The sequence below is a fragment of the Procambarus clarkii genome, chromosome 6 (genome assembly GCF_040958095.1).
Source record: "Procambarus clarkii isolate CNS0578487 chromosome 6, FALCON_Pclarkii_2.0, whole genome shotgun sequence".
NCBI classification, from domain to species: Eukaryota; Metazoa; Arthropoda; class Malacostraca; order Decapoda; family Cambaridae; genus Procambarus; species Procambarus clarkii.
In genome coordinates, this window is record NC_091155.1 from 16,927,277 (window position 1) to 16,940,591 (window position 13,315).

At 43.9% G+C, this 13,315-nt stretch overlaps 1 protein-coding gene across 1 annotated transcript in view; it reads left to right on the top strand.

Annotated features, from left to right (window-relative positions):
• Positions 1-5,453, top strand: part of LOC123753901 (uncharacterized PE-PGRS family protein PE_PGRS54-like) — a 32,740-nt gene extending 27,287 nt beyond the window's left edge. Inside the window, exons 7-9 of the mRNA XM_069310340.1 lie at positions 312-997; positions 3,212-3,345; positions 4,982-5,453. Coding sequence (XP_069166441.1) covers positions 312-997; positions 3,212-3,345; positions 4,982-5,453 — 1,292 coding nt within the window. The remainder of the gene's footprint in view (positions 1-311; positions 998-3,211; positions 3,346-4,981) is intronic.
• Positions 5,454-13,315: the final 7,862 nt, after the last annotated feature.

Genomic DNA, 13,315 nt, shown 5'->3' on the forward strand with positions numbered 1-13,315 from the left:
GATTGGATTCGACTCTGCCGTGGCTAAACAAGGTGACAAAGGTCCAGTTTCCGTGTTTACTGAAGAGAGACGTCCTGCCGACAAGGGTCACGGAGGCCTTGTCGCCCAGGAGCAACCTAAATCCGTTGGAGTTGGTGCAAGACACGGAGGCAGCTTCCTAGGCTCAGGACACGGAGGCACCTCTCTTGGTCTTGGACACGGAGGCGGTTCTATTAGTGCAGGACACGTAGGAAGCTCTCTTGGTATTGGACACGGAGGCGGTTCTATAAGTGCTGGACACGGAGGAAGCGCTCTTGGTATTGGACACGGAGGTAGCTCTTTTGGCATTGGACACGGAGGCAGCTCTTTTGGTATTGGGCACGGAGGCAGCTCTCTAGGTATTGGACACGGAGGCGGTTCTATTAGTGCAGGGCACGGAAGCACCGCTCTTGGTATTAGACACGGAGGCGGATTAAGTGTAGGACACGGAGGCAGTTCTCTTGGTATTGGACACGGAGGCAGCTCTCTGGGTATTGGACACGGAGGCGGTTCTCTAGGTGTAGGACATGGAATCAGCGCTCAAGGTATTGGACACGGAAGCGGCTTCCTAAATTCTGTACACGGAGTCGGCTCCCTAAATACCGGACACGGAGGCGAGTTTATAGGTATTGGACACGGAGGCGATTCTCTAGGAATTGGACACGGAGGCGGCACTTTTAGCGTAGGACACGGAGGCGTTTCGCTGGGACTAAAACACGGAAGCAGCGCTCTGCGTTCAGGTCCCACAGGTGGCTTCATTGGACCTCTTAATCACGGACCAGCACAAGGCGGCTCCGGAGTCGCCGTGGCTTTTGGAACCAGACTAGGAGGAAACTCTCTAGGTCTGGTGCAAGGGACTAGACATAAAGGAATCAGCGGGAGAAAACACGGTTCCCTTGGGCCAAGCGGAGCCGAAGCCAAAGTAGATCTTGGCGTCGCTAGCGGAAGACGTCACGGCGGAGGATTCGAACACAAGATTGTCACGCATACTGCACTCTCCGGGAGCAGCGAGAAAGGCTTTCTGAGACAGTTTGCTTAATTATGTATAATGAGTACCAAGTACTTGTTATATATATACATATATAATGCAGAAACGCTGTTGGTGGTGCTGAGTGATATGTTGATTGAGTGTTTGTGTCGTTACGATTATTTTATACATAAACTTTTATATGGAAATAAAAAAAAAAATTATATATGTATTTTGTGTCTGAGATAATCCCCCCCCCCTGTAGAGTGTTGATCGTGACCAACAGAAGGTTATCATACACTACACATGCACCATACACTACACATACACCATACACTACACATGCACCATACACTACACATGCACCATACACTACACATGCACCATACACTACACATGCACCATACACTACACATGCACCATACACTACACATGCACCATACACTACACATACACCATACACTACACATGCACCATACACTACACATGCACCATACACTACACATGCACCATACACTACACATGCACCATACACTACACATACACCATACACTACACATACACCATACACTACACATGCACCATACACTACACATGCACCATACACTACACATACACCATACACTACACATGCACCATACACTACACATACACCATACACTACACATGCACCATACACTACACATGCACCATACACTACACATGCACCATACACTACACATGCACCATACACTACACATACACCATACACTACACATGCACCATACACTACACATGCGCCATACACTACACATGCACCATACACTACACATGCACCATACACTACACATGCACCATACACTACACATACACCATACACTACACATACACCATACACATGCAGGCGAGGAGTCACAATACCGTGGCTGAAGTATGTTGACCAGACCACACACTAGAAATTGAAGGGACGACGACGTTTCGGTCCGTCCTGGACCATTCTCAAGTCGATTGTGTTCATTCCCTTTTTCCATTCACAATCGACTTGAGAATGGTCCAGGACGGACCGAAACGTCGTCGTCCCTTCAATTTCTAGTGTGTGGTCTGGTCAACATACACCATACACCATGATATCACAATAACGTGTTATATCTAGGAGAGAATGTTCAGGGCGTTGAGATCGAACCTTCGTCTTGAGTGACCCAAGACGATCCCAGTGTTCTGCTCCAGAGATTGTTTCACGCTAAAGATAAGAAGATACTTTGTTACCCCCATTTAGGAAATAGTTTTTAAAGCACAATTTTATGTTTATTAGAAAAGAAACCAAGAAATAGACGTGTTTAACCAATATTAATATCCCAAATATGGGTAATTATTGTCAAAATAATTTTAAACATATATAGGTATATTTTTACCTTGAATACCTTCAGATAATGATATACTGTCATAAATATTCATAATATATACACCAGAATTGTGTATTATGTTTCCCAACAATTAACATTTTCCATTGGAAGCATTCGCCATAAAAATATATTTACACGAGATTAAATTCTTAAAATTAAAATGATGGAAGTTCACTTTATCGTAACGTAAATATAAGTTCAACTTGAGCGGTGGATCATGGCAGTCATGCTGGGTATTTTCCTCGCCTAGTCACATGACTTGTCAATAGTGCAACCTCATCAACTTTCTAACCTTATTTCTCAATTGTTTTTGTTCCTGGGCATTATTCCCTTTCTCCTTGTTTAACTTTCCGTTTCTGGTCTCGTGTTATAAATCTCATGCTGAGACTTTTATGCTGCTGCTGCTCCCATGTTGCTGCTCTTATGCTGCTGCTCCCATGCTACTGATGACATACTGTTGCTCCCATAGCTGATTTCATGCAGCTGCTCATATGGCTGATTTCATGCTGATTCACGGTGAATTATGCATCCTGTCTCACTCACCCTGCCTCAACCATCCTGTCTCACTCACCCTGCCTCAACCATCCAGCCACATTCACCCTGCTGCTTTCACATTGATTCTTTTCGTGCTCTGAAACCTGGCCGCAAAGTTCAACAGAAGGCGAGGCCACAGTAGGGGCACAGAGGTGGCAGAAACAGGGAGCAGTGTCGTGTGGGTGTCGCCTTGACACATCACCGGATCTCTATAACACATTTTCCGACACTGTGTCAAACTCTGAAACTATTTCTGCTGTGCCAAAACGTGTAATACATATGAGTGTGTATGTATTATTTGTGTCTGCAGGATCGAGCTGTTAGTCGTACAAGTAATGTAATGGCTAGTAATCGGGCTGTAATTCCCGAGTATAAGTTTTGTACGACGTACTCAGAGCCTCGAACTGCAGACTACAAAAGCAGCAGCCCACAGTTCTTCCTGGGGTAATAAACTTATCTAAAGGATCTATATTATTCATTTAATAAGCATTTCTGTCATTCAGTTACACTTCCAACTTATAGACGTAATCATTCTTGTTGAAAATGATAACAGTATTAGATTTATCCTCTTTGGTGATATGCAAGGAACTAACTTTTCAGAGATTTTGATAAGTTTTCATTAAACTATCTGGGGAAGAATGAATATATCTGTTTAGTAAAGATCCGTATACTAAACCATTTCATATATTCGTGTCATCACTAGAAATGTCACTATTTTGTCCACGATACAAGCTCCAATGGCAAAGGCCAAACGTTTCTACTGTTTGAGACACAAATTATGATTGGAAGATATTTAATATTTTGCAATGTGACAATATATTGACTATTGAAACTTAACTAATTTAACACTACATCCAGCTTGATGCTAAAACCTTAATATCAAAATAATATACCAATGATTATCACCAACATTGCTATCTATAATCATATCAATCATTATGCACACTAAGAAGAAATGTTATCAGTTTTGTTCAGTAACTGATCAAATATCAGTATTCTCAATCGACTTGAGAATGGTCCAGGACGCACCGAAACGTCGTCGTCCCTTCATCTTCTAGTGTGTGGTCTGGTCAACATAATTTAGCCACGTTATTGTGACTCCTCACCCGCATCAGTATGGAACCTTCAGATTTTATCCACTGTGATAAGCGCAGCAACATAGAGCAAAATCTTCACTAAAGATATAAATAGTTATCTTTTACAACCATGTTACTAAGACTCAATAACTAAACTTGCTTGAATAAAGCTCATTATATTCATTTTATTTCATTTATCCAGCAAACATATTAACTAGAAAAATATTTTATACGTAAAATCTAGAATTAAATCAATATTCAATTCCTCTGAGGACTAAACAATGTACGACATATGTTGTATACCAAAGTATACGATTGTTTACAAATGATGAAACTATAAGGGCATCAAGAGTTAACATTACTGAAACTTTAATTCATATTGCCGGCAACAAAAGCTTCCTATTCCACTGTTTTCGTCATCTATCAACATTGTCTGACCTCCTGGAAATAAGAAGCAATAAGATGCATATCTTAACATACTAAGAAGGTTAGGTGAGGTCGGTGTTTTCTATGAAGCTTTTCAAGGTAAACTAAAATATTCACAATCAATTAGTATGTCACATATGCACTTATTAAATAAGTCAATATTGACTATAAGCAAGTGCGAGAACGGGTTGCCACGACTGTAACTACCACGACTGTCCGATGACAATTATTGCAAATTGCATCTATCATAGTGTTTAACCGATAACTTTTAATAACTGCGTGCGTGAGGGGGAATAGTGACTGAAAACTACCAGTTGCAGCCGGTCGGCCGAGCGGACAGCACGATGGACTTGTGATCCTGTGGTCCCGGGTTCAATCCCGGGCGCCGGCGAGAAACAATGGGCAGAGTTTCTTTCATCCTATGCCCCTGTTACCTAGCAGTAAAATAGGTACCTGGGTGTTAGTCAGCTGTCACGGGCTGCTTCCTGGGGGGTGGAGGCCTGGTCGAGGACCGGGCCGCGGGGACACTAAAGCCCCGAAACCATCTCAAGATAATCTCAATATAACCACGATTGTAGCTACCACTACTGTAGCTACCACGACTGTAGCTACCACTACTGTAGCTACCACGCCTGTAGCTACCACGACTGTAACTACCACGACTGTAACTACCACGCCTGTAGCTACCACGACTGTAACTACCACGCCTGTAGCTACCACGACTGTAGCTACCACGACTGTAACTACCACGACTGTAACTACCACGACTGTAACTACCACGACTGTAACTACCACGCCTGTAGCTACCACTACTGTAGCTACCACGCCTGTAGCTACCACGACTGTAACTACCACGACTGTAACTACCACGCCTGTAACTACCACGACTGTAACTACCACGACTGTAACTACCACGACTGTAACTACCACGACTGTAGCTACCACGACTGTAACTACCACGACTGTAACTACCACGACTGTAACTACCACGACTGTAACTACCACGACTGTAGCTACCACGACTGTAGCTACCGACTGTACTACACATAAGGGGCATAACTGGCCGACCCCTCACAGTGTTCAAGAGAGAACTGGATAAGCACCTCCAAAGGATACCTGATCAACCAGGCTGTGACTCGTACGTCAGGCTGCGAGCAGCCGCGTCCAACAGCCTGGTTGATCAGTCCGGCAACCAGGAGGCCTGGTCGACGACCGGGCCGCGGGGACGCTAAGCCCCGGAAGCACCTCAAGGTAACCTCAAGGTAAGGTAACCACGACTGTAACTACCACGCCTGTAACCAACAAAAAAAAAATGGGTGCCTCTAGTGTTGTTGTTGTTGTTGTTTTAGAGTTAGCTACGCGGAACAAAACGTTCCAAAGTAGCACGGGCTATGGTGAGCCCGCAGTAGACTTACCAAGCAGAGGAGCGGGGGGCCGTAGTCTCTAATGATCAGTTAGCGTCCTTATGGAACACAGGAGGAGAGGTGAGCATCTGTAGTCCTTTGCGAGTCCTTTGTCTGCGGGATAATAGGTGAAAGCGCCAAGCCATTACGACTATATAGCCCTTGAAACGGGTCAGGATAAGGATTTGGGATGGGACGGGGGGGAAGGAATGGTGCCCCAACCACTTGTGTGGACGGTCGGGGGATTGAACGCCGACCTGCAGGAAGCGAGATCCTCGCTCTACCGTCCAGCCCAAGTGGTTGGACAATGGAGGACAGACGGAAATGTGTATACTTTAGCTACCTCTGGGTAAATACATGGACATGATTATGGTAGCAAATACACTATAAAACAGTTCCGCAAAACCCGCTTTCATCTCTAGGTTCTCAACCACAAACCCTGAGGTAGTTTATTTGACCAACCACAACCCCTGAGGTAGTTTATTTGACCAACCACAAACCCTGAGGTAGTTTATTTGACCAACCACAACCCCTGAGGTAGTTTATTTGACCAACCACAACCCCTGAGGTAGTTTATTTGGCCAACCACAAACCTTGAGGTAGTTTATTTGGCCAACCACAAACCCTGAGGTAGTTTGTTTGACCAACCACAAACCCTGAGGTAGTTTATTTGGCCAACCACAAACCCTGAGGTAGTATATTTGACCAACCACAAACCCTGAGGTAGTTTGTTTGACCAACCACAAACCCTGAGGTTGATTATTTGGCCAACCACAAACCCTGAGGTAGTATATTTGGCCAACCACAAACCCTGAGGTAGTTTGGCCAACCACAAACCCTGAGGTAGTTTATTTGACCAACCACAAACCCTGAGGTAGTTTATTTGACCAACCACAAACCCTGAGGTAGTTTGTTTGGCCAACCACAAACCCTGAGGTAGATAATTTGCCTAACCTGGGCTGGACGGTAGAGCAATGGTCTCGCTTTCTGCAGGTCGGTGTTCAATGCCCAACAGTCCAAGTGGTTGGGTACCATTCTTTTCACCCCGTCCCATCCCAAATCCTTATCCTGATCCCTTCCAAGTGATATATAGTCGTAATGGCTTGGCGCTTTCTCCCGATAATTTCCTTAGGGGTCAGATTCACGAAAGCACTGTCGCAAGTACTTACGAACGTGTACATCTTTCCTCAATCTTTGACGGCTTTGGTTTCATTTATTAAACAGTTTACAAGAATGAAAACTTCCCATTGAACTGTTGTTATTGTTATAAACAGCCTACTGGTGCTTCGGAGCTCATTAACTGTTTAATAATTGTAAACAAAGCCGCCAAAGATTGACAAAAGATGTACAGGTTCGTAAGTGTTTGCGTAAGTGCTTTCGTGAATCTGGCCCCTTAACCCTATCCCAACCCTGATAGTAAACAGTACCATCACTATACCCAGAGATGGCTGTGTGTTATCTGGATATCAATCGGCGAGAACATTTTAAAGTTGTTTTAAAAAGCTATCAAAACCTTTTTGGAAACTTGAAAGTCTCCTTTCACAGCTTAGAGGTAACTGGAGCTGATGAGATGGTGGAGGGGGGAGTGATGTGTAGGGTGATGTGTAGGGTGGGGGTGGGGGTTATGTCTAGGGTGGGGTGGGTGATGTGTAGGGTGGGATGGGTGCTAGGTACGGTGGGTTGTGTGTGTGGACAGGTGCTAGGAACGGCGGTTGTGCTGAGCAGTGGGCGGAGCTCTGGCTGCTAGGCTGCATTTTCGACATTGAGTTAATCATAGTCGATGCGGAACCTCCTTGGTTGCTAAGCGCGGTGGTTGCTGGGTGGAACAGATCCTTGGGGGTTGCTGGGTGGAACAGGTGCTGGGCTGGGTGGAACAGGAGCTAGACGGGTCCCGACAATTGTTTTTTGCGTAAACAGGATTGCCGGTGGGCCACAAAATGGGGCGGAGTTTGTGTCTGGGAAAATGTTGATTTCCTGATGCGTGAGGCTGCGGTTATGTGAGGCGGGGTTAAGAGACCTTAGGTAATAGCCGGAGCCGGTTTCCCTTTCTACAACCTGGAACCTTTTGAGAAAGTCGCGCTCCTTCAAGCACTCCAGCTTAGCGCACGTGTGTTTGCGTGTTTACCTAGTTAAGTTTATCTAGTTTCCTTATGTGTTTTTTAAGATGGGGGCGACGGTGTTACTCACCTATTTGTACTCACCCATTTGTGCTTGCTGGGGTTGAGCTTTGGCTCTTTGGTCCCGCCTCTCAACTGTCAATCAACTGGTGTACAGGTTCCTGAGCCTACTGGGCTCTATCATATCTACATTTGAAACTGTGTATGGAGTCAGCCTCCACCACATCACTGCCTAATGCATTCCATCTGTTAACTTCTCTGACACTGAAAAAGTTCTTTCTAACGTCCCTGTGGCTCATTTGGGTACTCAGTTTCCACCTGTGTCCCCTTGTTCGCGTACCACCCGTGCTAAACAGTTTTATCTTTAGTTTCAAACAGTTTATTTAGAAACACTTTATCTTTCACACACACACACAGTGTGTGTGTGTGTGTGTGTGTGTGTGTGTGTGTGTGTGTGTGTGTGTGTGTGTGTGTGTGTGTGTGTGTGTGTGTGTGTGTGTGTGTGTAATCACCTAGTTGTGTTTACGGGGCTCTTTGGTCCTTCCTATCAGTAATCAATCAACTTGTGTACAGGTTCCACTGCAGATTGGGCTCCATCATATCTTCCTTACCTTGCGGTTACCTAATGGTTACCTTGCGGTTACCTAATGGTTACCTGGTGGTTACCTTGCGGTTACCTAATTGTTACCTGGTGGTTACCTTGCGGTTTCCTTGCATTGATTCCGGGAGCAAAGATCCAGCGGCCCAGTCACTGACCAGGTCTCCTGGTTGATGGTCAGGTCAACCAAGCTGTTGGACGCGGCTGCTCGCAGCCTGACGTATGTATCACAGCCTGGTTGATCAGGTGTCCTTTGAGGGTATTTATCAAGTTCTCTCTTGAACACTGTGAGGAGTCGGCCAGTTATACTACTTATGTGTAGTGGAAGCGTGTTGAACAGTCTCGGGCCTCTGATGTTGATAGAGTTCTCTCTCAGAGTACCTGTTGCACCTCTGCTTTTCAACGGGGGGTATTCTGTACATCCTGCCATGCCTTCTGGTCTCATGTGATGTTATTTATGTGTACAGGTTTGGGACCAGCCCCTCTACTATTTTCCACATGTAAAGTATTATGTATCTCTCCCGCCTGCGCTCTAGACTAGAGAATACAAATTTAGACATTTTTGTCGGTCCCAGTAGTTTTGATGGATTATTGAGTTGATTCTAGCAATAAAAGATCTCTGCACGCTCTCCAGGTCAGCAATTTCTCCAGCTTTGATGAAAGAGGCTGTCATCGGGCAACAGTATTCCGCTCTAAAGAGCACTAGTGTCTTGAAAAGCATCATCATTAGTACGGCATATCTTGTTTAAAAGGTTCTTGTTATACAACCTGCCATTTTTCTTGCAGTTGTGACGGCTACTTTTTTGTGTTCTTTAAACGTAAGGTCTTATGACTACACCCAAATTGTTTACGTTCTACGGTATGATTCGACTTCGTTTTGTACGTGGGTTTCCGTTTTTATAGTTAAATTGTTTCCATAGTGCAAGAGCTGTAACTTATTTTCACTAAATACCATATTATTATGCAGGCGATAAGTCACAATAACGTGGCTAAATTATGTTGATCAGACCACACACTAGAAGGTGAAGGGACGACGACGTTTCGGTCCGTCCTGGACCATTCTCAAGTCGATTGTCAATTTTGCACAATCGACTTGAGAATGGTCCAGGACGGACCGAAACGTCGTCGTCCCCTTCACCTTCTAGTGTGTGGTCTGGTCAACACCATATTATTATATGTATCCCCATTGAAAGACCTGATTTACATCTGTTTTGGAGATTTGCTATGTCCTCTGTGTTATCTACTCTCTTAAAAATACTAGTGGCATCTGTAATGGATGATATAGTACTCTAACTTTTACCCTTGACCTTGCCCGATATGAGAACGAAAAAACGTACTGGAGCAAGCACAGTACCCTGAGGGACTGAGCTCTTCAAGGTTGATGGTCCGGATTTTGCTTTGTTGACTAATACACACTGGGTTCTGTTAGTTAGGAAATTCTAGATCCATCCTCTCATATTTCCGGTGATTCCTTTTGAACGCATTTTGTACGCAATACCACCATAGTCACATTTATCGAAGGCTTTTGCGAAATTTGTGTATATTACGTCAGTTTCTACGTTTAAAACTATGTATGCAGTTAGTGTCCTCCAAATCGCCTCCTAATGCATTCCATTTGTTAACTGCTCTGACACTGAAAAAGCTCTTTCTAATGTCTGGCTAATTTGGGCACTAAGTTTCAACCTCTCTTTTTGATCATGAACCACTCGAAAATTATTCTAAATAATTTTTCATTGTCAACCCTGCCAATTCCATTGAGAATCTTGTAGCTGTAATCATGTCCTCCCTAACTCTTCTGTCTATTAGTGACGTGATATTTAATTGCAGTAGCCATTCCTCGTAGCTCATGTCCCTCAGCTTGGGTTCTAATCAGGTTGCATACCACTGAATTTTTTCTAACTACGTGTTGTGCTTGAATAAGTAGTGACTCCATGCTGGAGCTGCATACTCCAGGATTGGTCTGATACATGTGGTATACAGGGTCCTGAACGATTCCATACACAAGTTCCTAAAAGCAGTTCTTATGATGGCCAACCAAAGACATGCCGTTAAGGATATCCTTTTCATATGGGCTTCAGGGGACAGGTTCGGTGTGATATCAAACCCTTAGATCCTTCTCTCTTACTGATTTTTTAAGGATTTCATCTCACAAATTGATACCAAGGAACCATTTAGAATAACCTTTAGTTCGTCCAAAATCATTTAGTACTAGAATATAAATAAAGGGTTCGGCATTTACCATGTTACAGACTTTGTTAGCTATTATGAAGCATTGTCTCAGTCTCCAACGTTGGTTCGGCTCCACTCGATGCAAACCCAAGGCAGCAGAGTATTAATACACCCCGTCCACATCACCAAGGGCCTAAGGCTCGTTAATACAGCCGCCAAAACACCTGTTTATGAAAGAAAAATACTTACCACAACTCACACCTAATGACGTCCGAACTGTGTTTTGCTGCCGACCTCTACTCGAATCCCATCGCTGTAAATGCTTCACTGAAGTACATCAAGTGCAAATAAATGCCAACAGAACCTAAACATCTAACCTAACCTAACCTAACTATACATTACATATTAGTAACTGAAAACTCTCACTTCTGGGGTGTGAGTTTTCAGTTGCATATTGTCCTGGGGACCATTCAGGCTTGTTCGCATTACATATTAGTGTATATAATAATAATTTATAAATGAGAACAAATCCACTTTTATTAAACAGTGTTAAAATTAATAAATGAGTCTCAAGGGCCAGCCGCTGTTTTAACGAGCCTGGCCTGAGGACGGGTTGACAGATGGTCAGTGTTTAACAAATCCACAAGGGCCGTGACGAAGATTCGAACCTGCGTTCAAGAGTGTAGTGTGTAACACTGTTGTGAAGTGTGTGACAGGGTTGTGAGTGTGTGGCAGGGTTGTGAGTGTGTGGCAGGGTAGGAGAGTATATAACAGGGTAAGGAAGCACGTGCCAGGGTACCAAAGTCATGTGCAGTCATTTGGTAACGGTACCCTGGTGGTGATGGGATCTATGCCAGTCTGCCCATGATAAAGAAAATGAGAAGTTGAACCCTTCTTAACTAATACAGAAAACGAAAAAATATTCTTTTTAACGCGTAAACTATAACTGCAAAATACTTCATACGATTTACAAGCTTGTATACTATGCTTGTGTACTATGTTAACTTACTCAAGTTTATGAATGTGTGTGTGTGTGTGTGTGTGTACTCACCTAGTTGTGCTTGAGGGGGTTGAGCTCTGGCTCTTTGGTCCCGCCTCTCAACTGTCATTCATACTATTCCTAACTAATTCATAATTCCTTAACTGTAGCCTCTGTTTAACGCAACAGTAAAATGTGTACTTGGATGAAAAAAACGATTCTTCGCGGCAGGGGATCGTATTCCAGGGACTTACCCGAAACGCTACGCGTACTAGTGGCTGTACAAGAATGTAACAACTCTTGTATATATCTCAAAAAAAAAAAAAAAAAAAATATAGACCTTACCAAAAAGGGAAAAGAAAAGCAATATGCAACGAAAACTAATTAAAGTTTTAGATTATTATCACTAAAAGAAGTAAACTAATTAAAACCAGATATATTTACAATAAACACATATATGGAAAAAATCTGTATATGCCAAATTTACAGGAATTAAAAATCCCCAATAAGAGCACGAGTAGTGTTTATGAAACGACAATTTTCTACATATTCCCGGAATCATAATAATAAATAACAAGCTTAACAAATATAATCTAATAATTTTCGCGTTCGGAGAACCAGGTGGACATATGTGTGATCCTACAGAACGCCGAATTGGTGAGGAATATTAAAGTCACCCGTTCTAGAAAATCGAAATTTCTTTTACGTGCTCTGTGGAGCGGGTGTCCAGTTCTCTGTCTCTACGAACGGCATGTACCTGTCCTTGAGGTTATCTTGAGGTTATCTTAAGATGATTTCGGGGCTTTAGTGTCCCCGCGGCCCGGTCCTCGATCAGGCCTTTCACCCCCAGGAAGCAGCCCGTGACAGCTGACTAACACCCAGGTACCTATTTTACTGCTAGGTAACAGGGGCATAGGGTGAAAGAAACTCTGCCCATTGTTTCTCGCCGGCGCCCGGGATCGAACCCGGGACCACATGATCACAAGCCCAGTGTGCTGTCTGCTCGGCCGACCGGCCGACCGGCTCCTCTAGCAAATTACGTCTGATTTTGGCAGTATAGCCGAAAATGGACGTACTTTGTAAATGAAAAATTGAAAAATTAAATAAAAAAAATATTTTTTATTTCCAAAACAGCAACTTAATGGTCCTCTGGTAGGTTAGGAGGGCAAGTTCTCCTAAGGTTTCAAAATGTCTTTAAAACTGTTAATTGAACGTTTCCTCTCCTAACCTAACTGAGTAAGCCAGAGGGCTCAAACAGAAAACGGGACAGTACGTCACTTTCGTGAGCCGATTTCATTTCATATTACGTCCATTTTTGGCCATAGCACATACGAGCGAAAAGCGACGTAATTTTAAGGGGACGGGTTGTTGCTGGATATTGGTGAAGTGATACTGGTACTTTGCTGTGGTGTCGCACCAAGCCTGCTGTGGTGACGCATCAAGCCTGCTGTGGTAATGTACCAAGCCTGCTGTGGTAATGTACCAAGCCTGCTGTGGTGATGCACCAAGCCTGCTGTGGTGACGTACCAAGCTTGCTGTGGTGATGCACCAAGCCTGCTGTGGTGACGTACCAAGCCTGCTGTGGTGACGCACCAAGCCTGCTGTGGTGACGCACCAAGCTTGCTGTTATGTTATAGAGAATATGT